Raw genomic sequence first — 24,117 nt, 5'->3', positions numbered from 1 at the left:
TTTTGACTAAACGGTGCATTTTTAGGGCTTTGGTTACAAGAGCTCTTTAGCTCCCAAAAACAAAACAATTTTAACCGCGGCACAGGGAAGAGATTTTATTTTATCCCATTTATTACGTCCTGAGTACAAAAGCAATGGCCACCATGGCAGAGAGGCGTTTTGTGCTAAGGAATATGACTGTCAATGTTCAACGAACTCTTTTTTAAGAGAAGTAAGAACAATATCCGGATAAAAGCACACAAAATTTGTAACATTCAGAGCTTTTATGAGATTCCTGAGAGCTTTAAGTGATTTCGATAACTCCGAAAAATGTGCTTGCCTCTTTCATACTTACTAGCAAAGAAAATCAGTAATTGAATCCTTATTTGCATAGCTGAGTCCTTTTTGGTAGCCACAGTCATATATGCGAGAGCCAACTTCCTTCATGCACTCTAAATTGGTTACTAAAAAAAATAAATAAATAAGAGAAAATGAAACAGTACCATGGAACTATTTTCAAATGATTACGTCCATAAACATTGCCATTTATTTTCAACAATTAAATATATCTTGGGAAACTTCCCCACCCCTACCCTACACCGATACAAATTGTTGTTAATAGTTGTGATTATAGTCAATTGACTAGTCCACCTGCTTGTCTTCATCTCTCCATCTTTACTGTTCGTTCCCTGATTCCTTTTTATTTTCTATGTTTGCCTTTTATCAACTTTTAACTAACATACTTGTTTCTTCATTTTCCTACTTGTCTTATTGTAAATTGAACGTGAAAACGTGCACTGTATGATAAGGTGTCCAGTCACTTAATCCCCAGACACTTCATCCCCGACACTTAATCCCCTAGACTTTTAATCCCCAGACACTTCATCCCCGACACTTCATCCCCGACACTTAATCCCCAGACACTTAATCCTTATAAATCAAGTGCAACCTATAATAGATTGTTGGATGCAATTAGAGAGCTAATGCCTAATGCAGCTCCAGAGACAATATATAGTAACAGACTTTGAGAAAGCTGCGATGACCGCTTTTAGTCATGTAAAGTAAAGGGCTGTTACTTTCGCTGAAGTCAAGCGGTATTACGCAAAGTCACTGAACTGGCGATGAGAAGTGACGATGAAGACGACGAGTGACGTGGAATGGTCAGATGCCTCCCAGCACTTGCCTATGTACGTGAGGAAGACATTGTTGATTCCTTCGAATTGCTTGCAGAGTCAATGCCACAACATGATCGCATGCCGGAACTTCTATCCTACTTCAAGTATACGTAAATACTGTATATATTGTTAAAGAACATTAAATTTACTAGCTTATATAAACTTTAACTAATGTTGTAGATGTTCAAGTGACGTGGAAGTTAATAGCATGATTTGAATTTGAATTTCAATTAAATTTGTCGCTGACTTCATAATTTTTTTAGTTAAGGATTTAGTTTGGGGATTAAGTGTCTGGGGATTAAGTGCTTAGGGATTAAAAGTCTAGGGGATGAAGTGTCTGGGATTAAATGTCGGGGATGAAGTGTCTGGGGATTAAGTGACTGGGAACCGTATGATAAGACCCAAAATGTCGAAAATAAAATTTCATAATCTTCAAACACTCATTACACACAATAAGTAGTCATCGATTTAATAATCTTCAAATACTCTTTAATTATAACTCATTGGCCGAATTTGCTTTGCATTATAAATCTTTGTAAACATGTCTATGATCCTTTCCTACGAAACAAAAAGATTGATTCAGAGGATATTCTTATGTTCATGGTCAGCATGGTAGCACCATCTTCTTTCTAAATAGGTAAACTCGAAATGTAGTTACCATTGATATTGTCACAGATCGATTTTACGTAGAATTTGACATTTTCAGCAGTTGGACTGTAGTCTCTGTACTCTGCTGGCAGACATTGTAGTCCGACCTGCGTGGCACACACCACGGCCCTCTGGTAGCGGCTAAGGTCTCTGTACATCAAAGACATAGGTCAATGCAGAAATACCTGTCAGGCTTGTTTTATGAGGGTTTATACTAATCGTGTATATTCTCTCGTGTTTATTATCACTTTATTAACCCCCTCTTTGTCTTAAAATATAAGCACAATTAGTGTAGGCACAAGTGCGAGTGACATAAATATTATCAAAATCAGAAATCAGAATTTAATGAACTTCATAATTCTAGTGAATTCAGTTGGGGAAAATGGCATACTTACGACAGAAGTGACCCCTGTGCTCACTATGAACTATGCTAGATGTTTCGAATCTTGAACGATATTATTACCGCTTCATATTTGTGCAATGTTCGCACACACACACACTTCACTTTAAACAAGATGTGCATTTTAGACCTTGACTTTCTTACATTAAACAATTTAAAAATTATCTTCTGTTTCTGTGGTCTTTAATGTAATGGGGCTCAGCTTATAATAAAGTAAAATATTTTTTTCTATATTAATCCATTAGCTGCTACCCTGATCAATGTACACATCACATTGTTTGACTGCGCGAAAGCTGTACACGTGATACAGATATTTAGTTTTCATTCCCGTTCTTCACCTGCATAACTTCTGCAGCTCATCGATGCTCTGGGTAAAAGACTCAACGGCACTTTGCTTGGACTGACTTTGACCACTCGTGCTAAACTGTGGTAGATACATAGCAATGCCTTCCCGAGTGAAACACTCCTCTTGGCCCTGATGAATACTGAACTGACTGGAACAACTCACTACAGGCAGTGAAGTGAGCACTGTGAACACCATTACAACACTGAATTACAACACCATTACAACACTGAATTACAACACAAGAGTTCTAGACGAAAACCCTTCCGAACTATTTAAAATATCCCAAAATATACAAAAAAGCTAACAAAAGCGGGTAAAACTGTAAGCTTACTTGACCGGTGTTTCTCTTTTAGTTATGGAATGTTTTAACTTAATAATAAGTTAAAGTATGCTTTAATAAGTTACTTTAGCAATGTCTGACAATTTTGTTTGATGTCGTTTTTTTTATGTTATATTAAGAGACGACATCCGCAACTTCTCAATGTCCAACTTTTCAAGTGGGTGTATGATGTATACATATGTTAGTAAATGATTTATAATATAAGGGTTGTTTTAAGATTGTTTCTTACAGTTTGGTTTGTTGTCAAAAGCTGAGCAAGCAGGTGGTCTAAAATATTTGTCGATAATGTCTAGAACTGCCTGAAGGGTCTCGCTAGAACAGACTTCAAGCTTCTCTTGTGCACACTCATAGGCAATCTGTAAAGAGCTGTGAAAAAAGATAATGAACTTAAAAAGACAACAGAAATATTTGTTGAATCTAAGTGGAGGAGAGGGTATTTACACCCATGTTTTATCAAATAAAGTGACCTAGCAGCCTTCAAACCCGTTTTTTTTTCTACTTCGTCACCTATTTATCTTTAAGGCCACTGGCGTACTACAAGCTCAGCTTCTGTGACTTTCTGAAAGGTCCTAATGAAAAAAGAAACCGTGCCGTGAAGAAGACAAAGAGCAGGGACAAGTAATAACAGAAATTAATTACAGTTTACATCTTCCTTAAAAAAGTAAAACTTATTGCACTTCTTCCAGTCTTGATACCCTATGCCTGCTTTACATGGAGTCGCATTTATTTATCACATAAACTACAGTCGATTTATCACTTAATGAATTGGTTGTCAAGTTAATCAGGACTTCTGTACTTTTCTGGCTAGTGGATCGCAATCCATCTGTCTGGACTGAGTGAGACGACGATATTAAAGCTTTATAAAGCAGGATACCTATGCCACAACTTTATCACCTTTGAATACGATAGATAAGTTTTTCTAATTCATAAAGTACTACAGTTTAATACTATTTAATAATCATTATTTTTATAGTCACAAAAATAAATCACTTTCTTCATTACAGATGTAGAACATGTGTCATTTTAAAGAGTGCAATATCAAAAGCCACCTTGTTATCTTCAGCTGGACTTTTCTTACCTGCACACGATGTTGTGACTATCAGCATCATAGTTTCTTTGGCTCTTCTTTGTTTCAGCGCACTCTTTCATTCCGCTATCCGCCGTGTGCAGGCAACTGTCTTCAAGAGCTGGTACAAAAAGCGAAATAATAAAATAATCACGAACACTTGAAAACTTTAGTAAACCGTTCAAAATATCTTCGGAATCAATTATTTGATTTTATCAAGTTAACGCTCCCTGGAAATGCATCTCACAACTCTCTCCGGAGTGTTGTTATTTGTGTACTTCGTCTGTCACGTGTTGCCGATTTCTAACATAAAGTTTTATTTGATAAATTAAATTTTAATCAAATGAACTTAGGTTTAAAAAGAAAAAAAAAACAACACCCTAGAACTCTTCACATTTTTGGCAGACAGGTCGGTCTAAAGATGTCCGCTGGTCGCACTTTGCCGATCCCTAGAGGATGTAGGTTGATATGTTAATGTATTGTAAACTTTTTCCATGTGAATATTTTTGAGCAAATACATTGCTATCTATTTAATTGTTATACTATACGGATATCCTTTACTTTTTTTTTCTTTTTTTTAAATTGTTTCTTTCTCTCTTTAGCTGGAAGGTGTCTGTTAATGTTGTATTGTAATATTAACAATTTTGCCTCTGTTTTGCATGTGTGTAAATGTTACATTTAAATTTCTTATCATTTAATTCTAATCATCAATGGACCGATTTATTCCTCAAAACTCCGACAAACAATATCGCCCATCTCTTCTTGCCTTGTTTGAAGTAATCGCCCTTGGATAAACAAGGTTATCTACTACTAACGAGATCTGTTCTCGTACAGAGGACTTTCCATAGATACCAAACCATGGCTTTTTCCGTCACTGTCTTATCTTATCCCTTTGGCTCCTGGTGAATGTGTGTCTTGACGACATGAACACTTACCTTTCACATGCTGGCACATGTAGTCAGTGCCTTCAACCAGGCTGGAATCATCTGGCAAGATGCTTGTACTCTCATCCACGCTCTTTAAACACTGTTTTGTGATGCCAAAAGCGCAAATAATGGCTTGTTTGTACTTTTCCTTGTTTCTGGACACAGAACGGCGAAAAGTTTAGTAATTTTAGCATTTACTAATAACTGTTCACATTCTCTGTAGAATGAAAAAAATTAAATGACAATTGAAAAAAAATAAAACAAACTACATAGTCTTTGATCGTCTTGTATAAGACATTGCATTCTCACATTTCGTAAGCACACTGTATGCCACAGATTCCAACAGTGAAAACCAGACCTGTCTAATACTGAAGATTTCCCACAGCAGCTTCAGATTTAGACAGCTGCCTACAGGGAACCACCCAAAAACTGGTCAAAGGGAAAACACAAAGATATGGTAAGACTGCAAGAAAGATTAAGCACCAAACTCTCATGAAAATTCTATATCTCACGATGCTAGGTCTGCAGAATATTGAAAAACTGACTTAAGTTTTGTATTTTCCAAATGTGTTGTATGTGATGATGTCTGAGAATAGACTGAAAACTACTGACAATGACAACAGTAATTCAGAAAATATCGTGATTCATGCTGCTACTGAAAACAAACAAGGCATTTGAGGTGGAAATTCCACTGAGGAGGAACTTGGGATATGAAGTGTGATGAAAAATTAGTTTGAAGGCAAACGTTAATCTGCCAAACAACATAAAGAGAAAAGAAAAACGCAAGCAAAATGATTGAGGAGAGTTAATTGTCCCTAAGGCCATAAATGTCAGATTACCTGCCCCTGCACGTTGCAGAGTTACCGCTCCTAGGTAGGCAAAGCTGCTTGCATAACTATCTTCACAATACGACTACTGATTAGTGCAGTTCATGGTTTACTAACTATCAGTAAAGACAACGGATGCTTCTGACAGGATATTTGGATAAGTGTTGAATTTACAGCGGCTAACACAGTAAGTACTTGCAACCCATCTTTGCATGTTTCGCCATGTTCTAAATATTTATCGTTGATGAAACCCGTCTTTCACTTTTGGCTTCCCCACATAAATTTTCAGCGTAAGACTTTCATAATAATATAAATCATCAACACCAACCTGCAGGCGGCTGTTAAATTTAAAGGAAAGATTATTCCAATTTCGCTGATTTTGTTAGAATCCATTTCAAGCCCCTCGTCTGAGAAACATTTCCGTTGGGCTTCTATTGTTGATGGTCTGTTCCCGCAGTCAAGAGCTTGCACATGAAGAAAGAAGAAAACTGCATCTGCAAAAAGTGTTCTTTCTTTTAATTGTAAAGGATGCGAGCATCAACACTTTAAATAGGTTCTTCGGAAACAGCTGCATGGTTAATATGACGAAGAAGATTGGTCAGTCAGGAAACTGCAAGTGATTGCGGTGAAGTTGTAATTCTCATTCAACTCATTCAACTCCCTCTTGACATCACGCATTCAGCCCAAGAACTAAAAACTCCAGTGATTACTTTAAACAATTCTAATAAAGAAACTGTTGGAACTCTCTCTTAATTAAAATGGTGATTGCATTAGGTTCTAGTCATATAAATGCGTACTTAACGAAAAATACACATAATTGCCTGGTTCAGTGCAACTACAGGCTACATGAACTGTCGTTAACAGTGCACTGGAACATTATTCAGGGTGAACCATAAAAAGTTACCTTTTGTCGGACTCTAAACTCTAGTATTCTTTGCTAACTATCAACCTGACAAAAGAAACTTTCTTTTAGGACTGTGTTTAGAATAAAGTATATTAATAAGTAATAATAAGGTATACTAAAAAGGATTGATTGACGTATGTATTCTGAGAGATCATTTTCTACATTTATCGTGTAATTTTTATTAGTTACTGCAACATAATATTTGTTAATATAATTAAATTTATACAGGCCTATATGTATAAGAGTGTCACGGACCGTCCGCAGACACGCGCATTCTCTCCATAAACCAATATACTCAGATCGCTTGAGGGTGGGTGTACCTCCTTAGAGGCACCAATAATTATTGAATTCAAACACAATTTTAAATGTAAAAGGACAATGTATCAACAATCAGAGATTCACTCCTTCTTTCGCCACACAAGATGTGTTACCAATATATTATATCATTCATCCAACGTACTATTAGAGTTAACAATAAAGTTAATTCACATAAATACTGTCACTGATGAAGTATTCCGCTGTCTCCGGTGCTGTCCTTGATGAATTACCAATGTTGATATCCACTGTATTATAGTATAAAATGTTCGTTCTTGACGAAACCCAAACCTTTTTATATTAAAGTCATTGCAAACCTCCCAAGTCCTCTATTTTAATGAGTAATACTAATCTTCTTTCCTATAAGTTGATTTATCATTTTAAAAAGTGCTTTTACGATACCGACAGTTTACAGGCAGAACGTCACGGACTTGCACATGCGGTTGCCTACTAGATGTTTAGCAGGATGAGGATAGGTTAGTTGAAGGCCGAGAGAAAACCTTCCCTCCACCGGCGGTTTAATCTCAGACTGTTTGGAACTGTCCTTTCCGGGCGACGGATGGTGGTCGGTGCGCCAGTTTGCACCAAGTTTTCTCTCTGGATCCGTCGGTTACTCGCTCACACCAGTGTGTGGTTTCTTGGCCCCACCTGTACTGCGGGATGCCCAAGCCACAGAGCTCCCCACGGCGCGGACACGGACTACAGTAAATCACGATCTGTGAAGTACATCCCCTGTAGTATAAACGCAGTGTTACTTCCCCGGTAACACTTATTCCCCGGTCGCAGCAGTAGCGAGAAAGTCCAGAGAAAAACCAGCAATTCCAACTTCTGTTCCGCCGTTTTCTCTCTGCCCACCGTTTTTCCGAACGTTATTTTTTCCATCTTTTTCGTCACCTTATTTTGACATCACAATTTACGTCATTTGCTCAAGGGCAAACAACTTCCATCCCACTACCCTAGATCAGATCAACCACGGTTGTCGACCTTCCCGCCTTACCCCGTCTACTAAGTACTTATTCGTTACAAAGAGGCAGAGTTAGTTGCTTTGCAAATGTTCAGGCGAGTGTCTTTGACATTTATAACTGGATTTTTGCAGTTAACTACTAAAACAATGCTCGTGTATACAAAGCTTCCGGTTTAGCCACAGTTCGGCTTCACTACTAGAACGAGGCTGCTGTATACAAAACCAACGCGAACATTTTAAAACAGATTCTAACTCGGTAAGCAGGCCGCAAACGAAAGACAAACAGGTTTTTCAAATCATTTGTGGAAAGTTAGCAGTGTCATACAGGAAGAAACAGGGCTGTTTCTCGTGTGTCCGCACCTTTAAATCCAATACTGTGGACATTTGCTGATTCTTTTTGAGCAAATCACACAAACAACACAAATCTCCTGATTACAAATCTGCCTTCACCACTCGATGATATGCTACTTACACGAAATGATGATAAAGATGAGTTGTCTTGCCATCTCAGCTTCTCAAGACTTCGATAAACAAAGAGGTGTAAATGTTGCTATAATCACAAGTGTGCGTCTACCGAGTTCACGTCTGCCTGGAGCCAGCTACAAGTAACAACTAAGTTATATCCTGGTTCAGAGACATGTAACACGAACAGTATCTTACGGGAGGCTACTGCAAACAGGAACGTGTCACTGAGTGAGTTCTTAATAGATACAGTAGCCTGGCAACCGTGTTGGGGCTTCCCAAGTGGGACCGGGGTAAAGGCAAGGTAAAAGGTCCACCAACATATCTAAGTCGTTAGGAAGTGATGTGTTTGATACCTAACTTTTTTTCTGAGCCAGTTTAAAGTGAGGGCAGTGCCCATCTCCTCAACCGGGTCATGGGAGGGGATAGTCTAACCCGGGTAGAGATACGGCCCTATCTCCACGACCACTGGATGTGTATGCATCTACGGTCCCGGTAGGACAGAAGAAAAACTCGGACAGAGCTCACACGGTAACATGAGGTTCACGTATTATTTACTCATCACAAGCGTAAACCTAAACACACACACACATACATACACACACTTAACTTAGGGTGAAATTACAATAGTTAGTCAATGACACAGGTTTATACTCCGTAGCTTTTATTCTCAAGACAACATGGAAAAGAAAAGAATCAACTTTCCGGAAGTCTAGAAAGCTAGTCTGCTGAATATAAGGACAAGAGGTTTCAAAATATATCGAAAGACCCACTTTTGATATGTACATAAAAATATTCGTTTTCTTTGCACTATAAAAACCATAGCAAAAGATTTATTTTGGAACAAGGCTTAAAGCCTGCTTAATGACAATAAGGACGAAGCAAAGCCTGCAAAACACAATTTCATCAGATGTCATTAGTAATTTCCGAGTAAAGAGCTATTGTGACCTGCTTGACCAAAATTGCTTTCAAGCGAAAAGAATACTGTGTCACACAATGAATCTCTGTTTGTTCTGTGACCAGTGGGCATTTTCCAAGAAAATTAAACATATGATGCTAATTAGAAATCTAATTAGACCCATTCGCATACATTTACAGAAAATATTCAATACATGCATGATTACATGAACTGTTATGAGACAACACACATGCGCTACACATCGAAATAAAAATTTTAAAATTATCTAGAAATACGGTCCCTCCCCACCATACAGACCTACAACAGCTGCAGTTTTAATTCAATTTTCGTTCGATTGAGTTGTTTGTACATAAAATCAACAAGAACAATATTGGCACAAGAAGACATTGGTAGAATTTCCAGTCTTTAAGAAAGGCTTAAACTAAAATACATGAGCTTTGTCTTGCCCTGCGACATTGGCATAGAGAGTGGCATCGTGTTACATGGCATTGTACAGTCCGCACACTACAAGCGCAGTCAGGATGAGCAGTGACATTCCATGTAGTATTGTAGCAGCACTGTCCAGGAACTTATTTGTTTTTGGATGGAAGACTGGAGTCTTCACAGTGATTGTTTCTGGATCGCAGACTGGAGTCTTCACAGTGATTGGACTGCAGGCAGGTGCGTTCATGTAAAGCTTGGAGGTCTCCACGTACACCTTGGTCGTGGGACAACCACAGGTGGGCAGGACTTCACTGAAGCACTCTGTGATGGCGGCGTAGGCGCTGTGGAAGCACGAGAGGAAACGTGCATGTGACAAACATGATGAGGAGCAAATGACACGCTAAGGATGCACCAAATTTCTCTTACTTTCGACTACATGGTGCATCTTCAGGGCTCGTGTTCATGCTTTGGCTACAAGAGCTCTTTCACTCCCAAAAACAATGTGATTTCAATCACGGCACAGGAAACAGATTTTGTTTTGTCCCATTTATTATGTCTTGAGTGCAAAAACACTGGCCAACATGGCAGAAATGCGTTTTGTGCTAAGGTATATGACTGTCAAAGTTCAACAAACTCTTTTTTAAGAGAGGTAAGAACAACGTCCGGAGAAATCACATAAAATTTGCAACATTCGGAGCTGTTATGAGATTCCTGAGAGCTTTAAGTGATCTCGATAATTTCGGAAAATGTTCTAACCTCTTTCTTTCAAACTTACAAGCAAAGTAAATCAGTAGTTGAACCCTTATTTGCATAGCTGAGTCTTTTTTGGTAGCCACAGTCATATAGGCGAGCGCCAAGTGTCTTAATACACTCTAAATTGATCACTAAAAACAAAAAATAAATAAATAAAAGAAGATGAAATAGCAGCATCGAGCAATTTTCAAATGATTACACCCATAAACATTGCCTTCATTTTCAACAATTAAATATATCTTGGGAAACTTCCCCACCCCTACCCTACACCGATACAAATTGTTGTTAATAGTTGTGATTATAGTCAATTGACTAGTCCACCTGCTTGTCTTCCTCAGTGGATTTATGACACTCTCCATCCTTACTGTTCGTTCCCTGATTCCTTTTTGTTTTCTATGTTTGCCTTTTACTAACTTTTAACTAATATACTTGTTTCTTCATTTTCCTACTTGTCTTATTGTAAATTGAACGTGAAAACGTGCACTGTTATGATAAGACCCAAAGTGTCGAAAATAAAATTTCTACAAACACCCGTTAGTCTAAATAAGTAGTCATCGATTTAATAATCTTCAAATACTCTTTAATTATAATAAGTACGCATTCATTTGATATTCTTCAAACACTCATTAGCCGAATTTGCTTTGCATAATAAATCTTTATAAACATGTCTATGATCCTTTCCTACGAAACAAAAAGATTGATTCAGAGGATATTCTTATGTTCATGGTTAGCATGATAGCGCCATCTTCTTTCTAAATAGGTAAACTGGAAATGTAGTTACCATTGATATTGTCACAGATCGATTTTAACATGAATTTGAAATTTTCGGCAGTTGGAATGTAGTCTCTGTACTGTGCTGGCAGACATTGTAGTGAGACCTGTGTGACACACATCACTGCCCTCTGGTAGCGGCTAAGGTCTCTGTACATCAAAGACATAGGTCAATGCAGAAATACCTGTCAGGCTTCTTTTATGAGGGTTTATACTAATCGTGTATATTCTCCTCGTGTTTATCATCCCTTTATTAATCCTGTCTTTGTCTTAAAATATAAGCGCAATTAGTGTAAGCACAATAATATACGAGTGACATAAATGTTATCAAAATCAGGAATCAAAATTTAATGAACTTCGTAATTCTTGTGAATTCAGTTGGGGAAAAGGGCATGCTTAGGACAGAAGTGACCCTTGTGCTCACTATGAATTTCGCTAGATGTTTCGATTCTTGAACGATATCGATATTGTTACCGCTCCATATTTGTTCAATATTCACACACACACTTACTTCACTTTAAACAAGATGTGCACTTTCGACCTTACCTTTTTTACATTAAAATTTTTTAAAATTAATTTCTGTTTCTGAGGTCTTCATGGGGAGCAGCTTATAAATAAAGTAAAACACTTTTTTTCTAGATTAACCCATTCGCACGTGATCAATGAACATTTCACATTGTTTGACTGCGCGAATGCTGTACACGTGATACAAATATTTAGTTTTCATTCCTTTTCTTTACCTGCATAACTTCTGCAGCTCATCGATGTTCTGGGTAAAAGACTGAATGACACTTTGCTTGGATTGACTGAACACTTGGTAGATACATATCAATGCCTTCCCGAGTGAAGCACTCCTCTTGGCCCTGCTGAATACTGAACTGACTGGAACAGCTCACGACAGGCAGTGAAGTGAACACTGTGAACACCATTACAACACTGGATGACACAAGATACTAGACGAAAACTCTTCCGAAGTACCCAAACTATACAAAATTGCTAATAAAGGGGGTAAAACTGTAAGCTTACTTGACCGGTGTTTCACTTTTAGTTATGGTATGTTTTAACTTAATAATAAGTGAAAGTATGCTTTAATAAGTTACTTTAGTAATTTCTGAGAATTTTCTTTGATGTGTGTATTTTTTGTTTTGTTTTTTTGGGGTTTTTTTTAAAAAAAGACGACATCTGCAACTTCTCAATGTCCGCCTTTTCAAGTGGGCGTCACTCATATACTGAATATGAATTCGGTTTTTTTTCTATTTACCCTTAGGCAGAAAGTAAAATCAAACTGACCAATTTAGTTAGAATAGATAATAATTTTAATTATAAATACTAATGTATACATATAAGAATAAATGATTTATAATTTTAAGATTGTTTTAAGACAGTTTCTTACAGTTTGGTTTGTTGTCAAAGGCCGAACAAGCAGGTGGTCTAAAATATTTGTCGATAATGTCTAGAACTGCCTGAAGGGTCTCGCTAGAACAGACTTCAAGCATTCTCTTGTTGCACACTCATAGCATCTGTAAAGAGCTGGTGAAAAAGATAAGAACTTAAAAAGACAACAGAAATATTTTTTGAGTCTCAGTGGATGAGAGGGGTATTTACACCCAGGTTTTATCAATAAAGTGACCTAGCAGCTATCAATCCCGTTTTATCAAATAATGTGACCTAGCAGCCTTCAAGCCAGTTTTTTCTGCTTCGTCACCTATTTATTGTTAAGGCCACTACCGTACTACATGCTCAGCTTCTGTGACTTTCTGAAAGGTCCTAATGAAAAAAGAAACCGTGCCGTGAAGAAGACCAAGAGCAGTGACAAGTAATAACAGAAATTAATTACAGTTTACATCTTCCTTTAAAATAGTAAAGCTTATTGCACTTCTTCCAGTCTTGGTACCTCTATGCATGCTTTGTGTGGAGTCGCATTTATTTATCAATAAATAAAAAGAAATCACTTTCTTCATTATAGATGTAGAACATGTGTCATTTTAAAGAGTGCAATATCAAAAGTCACCTTTTTATCTTCAGCTGGACTTTTCTTACCTGCACACGATGTTTTGACTATCAGCATCATAGTTTCTTTGGCTCTGCTTCTTTGTTTCAGCGCACTCTTTCATTCCGCTATCAGCCGTGTGCAGGCAACTGTCTTCAAGAGCTGGTACAAAAAGTGAAACAATGAAATAATCACGAACACTTGAAAACTTTAGTAAACCGTTCTGATCTTCGAAATCAGTTATTTGGTTTTATCAAGTTAACGCTCTCTGGAAATGCATCTGACGACTGTATCAGGCATGTTGTTATTTGTGTACATCGTCTGTGTCTGACTGTCACGTGTTGCCGATTTCTAACATAAAGTTGTATTTGATAAATTAAGTTTCAATCAAATGAACCTAGGTTAAAAAGAAAAAACAACACCCTAGAGCTCATCACACTTTGGCGGACAGGTCGGTCTAAAGATGTCCGCTGGCCACACTTTGCCATCCCTGTTGTAGAGGATGTAGGTTGATATGTTAATGTATTGTAAACTTTTCTCCATGTGAATATTTTTGAGCAAATACTTTGCTATCTATTTAATTCTTATACTATACGGATGTCCTTTGCTTATTTTTTTATTTTGCTTTCCTTTTAATTCTGTTTCTTTCTCTCTTTAGCTGGAAGGTGTCTGTTAATGTTGTATTGTAATATTAACAATTTTGTTTTCGTTTTGCATGTGTGTAAATGTTACATTTAAATTTCTTATCATTTAATTCTAATCATCAATGGACCGGTTTATTCCGCAAAACTCCGACAAACAACATCGCCCATCTCTTCTTGCCTTGTTTGAAGTAATCACCCTTGGATAAACAAGGTTATCTACTACTAACGAGATCTGTTCCCGTACAGAGGACTTTCCATAAATTCCAAACCATGGTTTTTTCCGTCACTGCCTTATCTTATCCCTTTGGCTCCTGGTGAATGTGTGTCTTGAGGACATGAACACTTACCTTTCACATGCTGGCACACGTAGTCAGTGCCTTCAACCAGGCTGGAATCATCTGGCAAGATGCTTGTACTCTCATCCACGCTCTTTAAACACTGTTTTCTGATGCCAAAAGCGCAAATAATGGCTTGTTTGTACTTGTCCTTGTTTCTGGACACAGAACGGAGAAGAGTTGAGTAATTTAAGCGATCACTAATAACTGTTCACATTCCCTGTAGAATGAAAAAAATTAAACGACATTAAAAAAAAAGAAAACAAACTACATAGTCTTTAATCTTCAGGTATAAGACGACATTGCATTCTCACACACTACATGCCACAGATTCCAACAGTGAAAAGCAGACCTGTCTAATACGGAGGCATTCCCTCAGCAGCTACAAATTTTGACAGCTGCCTAGGGAACCACACAAAAACTGGTCAAAGGGAAACCACAAGATATGGTAAGACTGCAAGAAAGATTAAGCACCAAACTCTAATGAAAAGTCTCTGAGTTTCCATATCTCTTTCAGTATCATGATGCTAGGTCTGCATAATATTGAAAAAATGACTAAAGTTTTATATTTTCCAAATGTGTGCCATGTGAAGATGTCTGAGAATAGACTGAAAACTACTGACAATGACAAGCAGTAATTAAGAAAATATCGTTGCTGCTACTGCATGTTGCTACTGAAAACAAACAAGGCATTTGAGGTGTAAATTCCACTGAAGAGGAACTTGGGATATGAAGTGTGATGATAAGTTAGTTTGAAGGCAAAGGTTAATCTGCCAAAGAACATAAACAGAACAGAAAAACGCAAGCAAAATGATTGAGGAGAGTTGTCCCTAAGACCATAAATGTCAGATTACCTGCCCCTGCACGTTGTAGAGTTACCGCTCCTAGGTAGGCAAAGTTGCTTGCATAACTATCTTCACAAATACCACCCCTGTTTAGTGCAGTTCACGGTTTACTAAGCAGTAGTAAAGACAAAGGATGCTTCTGACAGGATATTTAGATAGGTCGACAGGGCTTCTGCTAAGGCTAAATTCCTTGGGGTCCCAGGGACCCCTTCTTCAGATTTTTAAATGGTCCCTGTTCTTCGCCCAACTTTGGAGGGGACCCCATTGACGAAAATTGAAGGGGTCCTCCGAACTTTTAATGCGTACTGTACGCAATTTTTTGCGTAAGCAGAAGTCCTGGATAAGTGTTGAATTTACAGTGGCTAACACAGTAAGTTCTTGCAGCCCATCTTCGTATGTTTCGCCGTGTTTTAAATATTTATCGTTGATGAAACCAGTGTTTCACTTTTGGCTTCCCCACATAAATTTTCAGCTTAGGACTTTCATAATAATATAAATCATCAACACCAACCTGCAGGCGGCTGTTAAATTTAACGGAACGATTATTCCGACTTCGCTGATTTTGTTAGAATCCATTTCAAGCCCCTCGTCTGAGAAACATTTCTGTTGGGCTTCTATTGTTGATGCTCTGTTCCCGCAGTCAAGAGCTTGCACATGAAGAAAGAAGAAAACTGCATCTGCAAAAAAGTGTTCTTTCTTTTAATTGTAAAGAATGTGAGCACCAACACTTCAAATAGGTTCTTCGGAAACTTCTGCATGGTTAATATGACGAAGAAGATTGCTCAGTCAGGAAAAGTGCAAGTGATTGCGGTGAAGTTGTAATTCTCATTCAACTCATTCAACTCCTTCTTGCCATCAAGCACTCAGTCCAAGAACTACAAGCTCCAGTGATTACTTTAAACAATTCTTACTTCTTAAAAAGAAACTGTTGGAACTCTCTCAATTAAAATGGTGATTGCGTTAGGTTCTAGTCCTATAACTGCTCACTTAACGAAAATACACAAAAAAAGTTTTGAAACTCGGGCCGCTAAGATTGTCTTCAGAAACGTATCTACCAAAAATAGGTTAATCAAAAGAATCTCGACTAGTCTAAGCTATGCTAGATGTCCTACATTACTTGCCATATATAGGGCTATCAAATTGTTTCATTTATATTTCTCGCCTTGAGGATGGCAGGGTTGAATTACACTGATGACACAATGAATCCGCTGACTGCTTTGCCGACTCCAAGGAAAGGGGGGACCCACACATATATCTCCAACACGATTTACTGCTACACAACTTGCCGGTTTAAACAAACTCTGTGACAATGATGTTTCCTACAGATATCTCAACACAAAGCTTGCACACTGTCTCTCTCTCTCTCGCTGCTTTCATATCTCTCCCTAACCGACCAAAACAACTGTATACCTTCTGACAGCGATATTTTATTAATCCTTACGACTAAGAGTTTAAAATAAGCAGCCCTACACTCTCCTTAATCTAAATATCTAGCCTTATTTTCCACCAGAAACTTGCCCCCCTTCTTCCTTCCCTCCAGGTCGCGGGTGGCCCGGTGGTGCAACGGTTAGCGCTTGTCACCAATACAGTGGAGGTTGGCTGTCCTGGGTTCAGCTCTCATCTCCGTCACGATATTCTTTCTCGCATGTGGAGTCTGTTTACAGATTTGGCTGCCTTGCCGTGATATAGTTTAGCTGCTGGCTCGGTTTAAAAACCAATCCTCCCCCCTCCCCACGACAACCATCAGGTACCAAAACATGTTTTCTCTTCAGTGCACCACTCGGCCACAAACACCAAAGAGACGCTGACGAAAAAAAAAAACCCGTTGAAGTCAATTCTATTCAGATGCGGAGTTACACACATTCGGGGTGCAAAGGTCAGACTTGTCACAGTTCGGCTTCACTACTAGAACGAGGCTGCTGTATGCAAAGCTTCCGGTTTACTCACATTCACTGTTTAGGCTCGCCCGAGACTAACAGCGGAGAACTTCCGCAAGAGGCTTAGAGTTGGTCTCAGCAGACAGTCAGCAGTACACCTCTACACTTCCGTTGTTCAGTCAACTTGAGGTCATGTTGAAAATACGGAAACCCAACGCGAAATTTTTAAAACGGGTACTAAACGGCAAACAGGCAGCAAACAAAAGCCAAACAGGTTTTTCAAATCATTTGTGGAAAGTTTGCAGTGTATGTCACACAGGAAAAAAACATTGCTGTTCCATGTTTCTCGTGTGTCCGCACCTTTAAATCCAATACTATGGTCATTTGCTGATACTTTTTTTTTTTTTTTTTTTTGACCGGGAAGCCTTCACCACTCGATGATATGCAACTTACACGAAATGATTATAAAGATGAGTTGTCTTGCCATCTCAACTTCTCAAGACTTCGATAAACAAAGAGGTGTAAATGTTGCTATAATCACAAGTGTGCGTCTACCGAGTTCACGTCTGCTTGGAGCAAGCTACAGATAACAAATAAGTTACATCCTGGTTTGCGCAGGTCAGGGACAGGTAACACGAACAGGATCTTACAGAAGACTACTGCAAACAGGAACGTGTCACTGAGTGAGTTTTTGATCAATACAGTAGCCTGGCAACCGTGTTTTCAAGTTGGACCGAGATAAGGCTAAGGTAAGGTCAAAGTCATCCCCCAACCTCTTTAAGTCGTTAGAAGTGATGTGTTAGATACCTAACTCTTCTCTTGGCCAGTTTAAAGTGAGGGCAGTGATCATCTCCGCAACCAGGTCATGGGAGGGGATAGTCTAACCCGGGTAGAGATACGGCCCTACCTCCATACCCACTGGATGTTTGCATCTACGGTCCCGGTTGGACAGGAGCGGTCATGTGGCGCAACGGTTAGCGCCTGTCACCAATACAGTGATGGTTGGCTGCCTAGAGTTCATTTCTCGTCTCGGGCACGCTGTTCTTTCTCTGCATGTGGCATCTGTTTACAGGGCTGGCTGCTTGCCGTAATATAGCCTTAGTTGCTGACACGGCGTAAAACACCAATTCCCCCCCCCCCGGTTGGACAGAAGACAAGCTCGGATAGAGCTCACAGGGTAACATGAGGTTCACGTATTATTTTCTCATCACAAGCGTAAACCTAAACACACACACACATACACACTTAAAGTACAGTCAAATTACAGTAGTTAGTCAATGACACAGGTTTATACTCCATGGCTTTTATTCTCAAGACAACATAGAAAAGAAAAGAATCAACTTTCGCAAGTCTAGAAAGCTAGTCTGCTGAATATAAGGACTAAAGAGGTTTCAAAATATATATTGAAAGACCCACTTTAGAGTTTTTTATTCTTATATGTACACAAAAATATTCGTTTTCTTTTCACTATGGAAACCATGGCAAGAGATTTACTTTGGAACAAGACTTCAAGCCTGCTTAATGACAATAAGGACGAGATCATCCTGCAAAGCACAATTTCATCAGACTTCATTAGTAATTTCCGAGTAAAGAGCTATTGTGACCTGCTTGACAAAAATTGCTTTCAAGCGAAAAGAATACTTTCTCACACAATGATTCTCTATTCTGTGACCAGTGGGCATTTTCCAAGAAAATGAAACATATGATGCTAATTAGAAATTTAATACGCATACCCATACGCATACATTTACAGAAAATATTCAATATATGCATGATTACATGACCTGTAATGAGACAACACACATGCGCTACACATCGAAATAAAAATTATTTTCATCCAGAAATATGGTCCCTCCCCACCCTACATACCTACAACAGCTGCACAGTTTTAATTCAAATTTTGTTTGATCAGCGATTTAGTTGTTTGTACATAAAATCAACAAGAACAATATTGGCACAAGAAGACATTGGTAGAATTTCCAGTCTTGAAGAAAGGCTGAAACTAAAACTATAGAGTTTTGTCTTGCCCTGCGACGTTGGCATAGACAGTGGCTTCGTGTTACATGGCATTGTACAGTCCGCACACTACAAGCGCAGTCAGGATGAGCAGTGACATCCCATGTAGCATTGTAGCAGCACTGTCCATGAACTTATTTGTTTTTGGATCGCAGACTGGAGTCTTCACGGTGATTGGACTGCAGGCAGGTGCGTTCATGTAAAGCTTGGAAGTCTCCACGTACACCTTGGCCGTGGGACATCCACAGGTGGGCATGACCTCACTGAGGCACTCTATTGCCGCTCTGTTGCCGCTGTGGAAGCACGAGAGGAAAAGAGACAAACATGATGAGGAGTAAAGGACACGCTAAGGATGCACCAAATTTCTCTTCATTTTGACTAAACGGTGCATCTTTAGGGCTTTGGTCACAAGAGCTCTTTCGCTCCCAAAAACAATGTGATTTTAATCGCGGCACAGGGAACAGATTTTGTTCTATCCTCTTTATTATGTCCTGAGTACAAAAGCAATAGTCAACATGGCAGAAAGGCGTTTTGTGCTATGTTATATGACTGTCAAAGTTCAAGAAACTCTTTTTTAATAGAAGTAAGAACAATATCCGGAGAAAAGCACACAAAATTTGTAACATTCAGAGCTTTTATGAGATTCCTCAGAGCTTTTAATAATTTCGATAACTCCAAAAATGTGCAAACCTCTTTCATACTTACGAGCAAAGTAAATCAGTAATTGAACCCTTATTTGCATAGCTGGGTCCTTTTTGGTAGGCACAGTCAAGGAGGCGAGAGCCAACTTCCTTAATACACTCTGAATTGATCACTAAAAATAAACAAAATAAATAAATAAAACAAGATGAAACAGCAGCATGGAGCAATTCGCAAATAATTACGTTCATAAACATTGCCTTCATTTTCAACAATTAAATATTTCTTGGGAAACTTTCCCACCCCTACCCTACACTGATCAACATCGTTGTCAATAGTTGTGATTAGAGTCAACTGACTAGTCCGCCTGCTTGTCTTCCTCAGTGGATTTATGACACTCTCCATCATTACTGTTCGTTGCCAGATTACTTTTATTTTCTATGTTTGCCTTTTACTAACCTTGTACCTAACTAACATACTTGTTTCTTCATTTTTTTTTCTTCTTGTCTTATTGTAAATTGAACGCGAAAACGTGCACTGTATGATAAGACCCAAAGTGTCAAAAATAAAATTTCATAATCTTCAAACACTCATTAGTCACAATAAGATAAGATAAGATAAAACTTTATTTGTCCCAGAGGGCAATTTTGCTGCAGCTCGATCAACAACAACAACAACAACAACAACAAAACAAAAATAAAATAAGTAAAAAAAAAATAAGTATCTATTTAATAATCTTCAAATACTGTACTCTTTAATTATAATAAATACGCACTCATTTGATATTCTTCACTCATTAGACGAATTTAGTTTTTTGCAATATAAATCTTTGTAAACATGCCTATGATCTTTTTCTGCGAATCGAAATGATTGATTCAGAGGATATTCTTATGTTCGTGGTTACCATTATAGCACCATCTTCTGTCTAAATAGGTAAACTCGAAATGTAGTTACCATTGACATTGTCACAGAACGATTTTAACATGAATTTGGAATTTTCGGCAGTTGGAGTGTAGTCTCTGTACTCTGCTGGCAGACATTGTAGTACGACCTGCGTGACACACACCACGGCCCTCTGGTAGCGGCTAAGGTCTCTGTACATCAAAGACATAAGTCAATGCAGAAATACCTGTCAGGCTTGTTTTATGAGGGTTTATTGTAATCGTGTATATTCTCTCGTGTTTATGATCACTTTATTAACCCCCTCTTTGTCTTAAAATATAAGCGCAATTAGTGTAGGAATAATAATATGCGAGTGACATAACTATTATCAAAATCAGGAATCAAAATTTGATGATTTTCATAATTCTAGGGAATTCAGTTGGGTAATGGCATGCTTAGGACAGAAGTGACCCTTGTGCTCACTATGAACTAGGCTAGATGTTTCGATTCCTGAACGATATTGTTACCGCTCCATATGTGTACAATATTCACACACACACACTGCACTTTAAACAAGATGTGTACTTTAGACCTTAACTTGTTTACATTAAACAATTTAAAAATTAATTTCTATATCTAGGGACTTTAATGTAATGGGGCTCAGCTTACAATAAAGTAAAATATTTTTTCTAGATTAACCAATTATCTCCTTGTTTGATCAACATGTTATGTTTGACTGCGCGAATGCTGTACACGTGACATAAATATTTAGTTTTCATTCCTTTTCTTCACCTGCATGTCTTCCGCAGCCCATCGATATTCTGGGTAACAGACTCAAGGACACTTTGCTTGGACTGACTTCGACCAATCGTGCTTAAATATGGTAGATACACATCAATGCCTTCCCGAGTGAAGCACTCCTCTTGGCCCTGCCGAATACTGGACTGATTGGAACAGCTCACGACAGGCAGTGAAGTGAACACTGTGAACACCATTACAACACTGAATTACAACACCATTACAACACTGAATTACAACACTATTAACACACTGGATGACGCAAGAGTTCTAGACGAAAACCCTTCCAAACTATCCAAAATATCATAAAAAATACAAAATAGCTGTCCTAGTTCAAAGTTAGAAAAAGACTAATAAAGAGGGTAAAACTGTAAGTTTGCTTGACCGGTGTTGCACTTTTAGTTATAGTATGTTTTAACTTTATAATAAGTTAAAGTACGCTTTAATAACTTACTTTAGTATTGTCTGACAATTTTGTTTGATGTGGTTTTAGGTTATATTAAGAGAAGACATCTGCAACTTCTCAATGTCCGCCTTTTCAAGTGGAACTCATTCATATATTGCATATGAATTCGTTTTTTCTATTTACTCTAGATGGAAAGTAAAATCAAAGTGACCAATTTACTTAGAATAAATAATAATTTAAATCATAAATAATGATGTATGCATATATTAGTAAATGATTTATAATATTGAATTGTTTTAAGACAGTTTCTTACAGTTTGGTTTGAGGTCAAAGGCCGAGCAAGCAGGTGGTCTAAAATATTTGTCGATAATGTCTAGAACTGCCTGAAGGGTCTCGCTAGAACAGACTTCAAGCTTCTCTTGTGCACACTCATAGGCAATCTGTAAAGAGCTGTGAAAAAAGATAATGAACTTAAAAAGACAACAGAAATTTGGGTTGAGTCTCAGTGGATGTCAGGGGTATTTACACCCAGGTTTTATCAAATAAAGTGACCTTGCAGCCTTCAAACCAGTTTTTTTTTCTACTTCGTCACCTATTTATCTTTAAGCCACTGGCGTACTACAATGCTCAGCTTCTGTGACTTTCTGAAAGGTCCTCATGAAAAAAGAAACCGTGCCGTGAAGAACAAGAGCAGTGACAAGTAATAACAGAAAATAATTACAGTTGACATCTTCCTTTAAAATAGTAAAGCTTATTGCACTTCTTCAGTCTTGATTCCTCTATGCCTGCTTTATATGGAGTCGCATTTATTATCACATAAACTACAGTCGATTTATCACTTGATTAATTGGTTGTCAAGTTAATCAGGACTTCTGTACTTTTCTGGCTAAAGGATCGCAATCCATCTGTGTGGACTTAATGTGATGATTTTAAAGCTTTGTACACCAGGATACTTATGCCACAACTTTATCACCTTGGAATACGATATACAAGTTTTTCTAATTCATTAAGTACTACAATTTAGTCATCCTTAATAATCATTATTTTTATAGTCACAAAAATAAATCACTTTCTTGATCATAGATGTAATACACATGTCATTTTAATGAGTACGATATCAAAAGTCACCTTTTTATCTTCAGCTGGACTTTTCTTACCTGCACAAGATGTTTTGACTATCAGCATCATAGTTTCTTTGGCTCTGCTTCTTTGTTTCAGCGCACTCTTTCATTCCGCTATCAGCCGTGTGCAGGCAACTGTCTTCAAGAGCTGGTACAAAAAGTGAAATAATGAAATAATCACGAACACTTGGAAACTTTAGTAAACCGTTCAAAATATCTTCGAAATCAATTATTTGGTTTTATCAAGTTAGCGCTCTCTGGAAATGCATCTCACGACTGTATCAGGCATGTTGTTATTTGTGTACTTCGTCTGTGTTTGACTGTCACGTGTTGCCGATTTCTAACATCAAGTTGTATTTAATTGTTATACTATAAAGATATATTTTGTGGTTTTTTTTTCTTTTTTTTGAATTCTTCCTTTCTCTCTTTCGCTGGAAGGTGTCTGTTAATGTTGTATTGTAATATTATTAATTTTGCTTCCGTTTTGCATGTGTGTGAATGTTAAATTTAAATTTTTTATCATTTAATTCTAATCATCAATGGACCGATTTATTCTGCAAAACTCCAACAAACAATATCGCCCATCTCTTCTTGCCTTGTTTGAAGTAATCGCCCTTGGATAAACAAGGTTATCTACTAACTGACGAGGTCTGTTCTCGTATAGAGTACTTTCCATTGATACCAAACCATGGTTTTTTCCGTCATTGTCTTATCTTATCCCTTTGTCTCCTGGCGAATGTTTGTCTTGAGGACAGGAACACTTACCTTTCACATGCTGGCACACGTAGTCAGTGCCTTCAACCAGGCTGGAATCATCTGGCAAGATGCTTGTACTCTCATCCACGCTCTTTAAACACTGATTTCTGATGCCAAAAGCGCAAATAATGGCTTGTTTGTACTTGTCCTTGTTTCTGGACACAGAACGGCGAAAAGTTGAGTTATTTTATTGTTCACTATTAACTATTTACATTATCTGTAGAATGAAAAAAATTAAATGACCTTGGAAAAAAAATTATATAATCTTTGATCGTCAGGTATAAGACATTGCATTCTCACACACTGCATGCCACAGATTCCAACAGTGAAAACCAGACCTGTCTAATACGGAGGCATTCCCTCAGCAGCTACAGATTTAGACAGCTGCCTAGGAACCACACAAAAACTGGTCAAAGGGAAACCACAAAGATATGGTAAGACTGCAAGAAAGATTAACACCAAACTCTAATGAAAAGTCTCTGAGTTTCCATATCTCTTTCGGTATCTTAATGCTAGGTCTGCAGAATATTGAAAAAATGACGAAAGTTTTGTATTTGCAGAGTTACCGCTCCTAGGTAGGCAAAGCTGCT

The 24,117-nt window shown here is 38.0% G+C and overlaps 2 protein-coding genes across 9 annotated transcripts in view; both read right to left on the bottom strand.

The window, feature by feature from the left end:
* Positions 1 to 24,117, bottom strand: part of LOC112558803 — a 44,334-nt gene that overhangs the window by 8,996 nt on the left and 11,221 nt on the right. For 2 of the 8 annotated variants that reach the window (XM_025229500.1, XM_025229509.1), the window contains exons 3-9: positions 23,537 to 23,682; positions 22,808 to 22,919; positions 21,964 to 22,100; positions 21,239 to 21,428; positions 20,519 to 20,658; positions 19,631 to 19,739; positions 18,197 to 19,218 (exon numbers count right to left, since the gene is read on the bottom strand). In XM_025229500.1, the coding sequence (XP_025085285.1) occupies positions 18,969 to 19,218; positions 19,631 to 19,739; positions 20,519 to 20,658; positions 21,239 to 21,428; positions 21,964 to 22,100; positions 22,808 to 22,919; positions 23,537 to 23,682 (1,084 nt within the window). In that variant the 3' untranslated portion in view covers positions 18,197 to 18,968. Of the gene's footprint in view, positions 1 to 334; positions 444 to 1,812; positions 1,953 to 2,540; positions 2,731 to 3,117; positions 3,255 to 3,966; positions 4,076 to 4,889; positions 5,036 to 6,035; positions 6,202 to 8,362; positions 8,575 to 13,258; positions 13,371 to 14,199; positions 14,346 to 15,543; positions 15,710 to 16,979; positions 17,315 to 17,362; positions 17,516 to 18,196; positions 19,219 to 19,630; positions 19,740 to 20,518; positions 20,659 to 21,238; positions 21,429 to 21,963; positions 22,101 to 22,807; positions 22,920 to 23,536; positions 23,683 to 24,117 lie in introns of those variants that run through there. The other 6 variants (XM_025229524.1, XM_025229485.1, XM_025229542.1 and 3 more) reach the window with 6 other exon arrangements.
* LOC112558857 lies at positions 9,621 to 12,719 on the bottom strand. Its single transcript, XM_025229576.1, has 5 exons — positions 12,612 to 12,719; positions 11,959 to 12,134; positions 11,229 to 11,368; positions 10,470 to 10,578; positions 9,621 to 10,035 (listed from the first exon to the last, which is right to left on the bottom strand). Exons 3-5 carry the CDS (start codon positions 11,338 to 11,340, stop codon positions 9,750 to 9,752), a joined length of 507 nt encoding a protein of 168 aa, XP_025085361.1. The 5' UTR covers positions 11,341 to 11,368; positions 11,959 to 12,134; positions 12,612 to 12,719; the 3' UTR covers positions 9,621 to 9,749.

Source organism: Pomacea canaliculata, linkage group LG1 (assembly GCF_003073045.1).
Source record: "Pomacea canaliculata isolate SZHN2017 linkage group LG1, ASM307304v1, whole genome shotgun sequence".
Classification (NCBI taxonomy): Eukaryota; Metazoa; Mollusca; class Gastropoda; order Architaenioglossa; family Ampullariidae; genus Pomacea; species Pomacea canaliculata.
Note: the sequence above shows the minus strand (reverse complement) of the source record. Positions and strands in the feature narration are given on the sequence as shown.

Excerpts from the sequence above, each read along its gene's own strand:
- LOC112558857 (XM_025229576.1), bottom strand. The coding sequence starts at position 11,340 with ATGTGTGTCACACAGGTCTCACTACAATGTCTGCCAGCACAGTACAGA. Across the intron at positions 10,579-11,228 it reads GATCTGTGACAATATCAATG|TGATCAATTTAGAGTGTATT; the intron begins GTAACTACATTT and ends TTTTGTTTTTAG. Across the intron at positions 10,036-10,469 it reads ACTACTGATTTACTTTGCTT|CGCCTACGCCGCCATCACAG; the intron begins GTAAGTTTGAAA and ends GTGCTTCCACAG.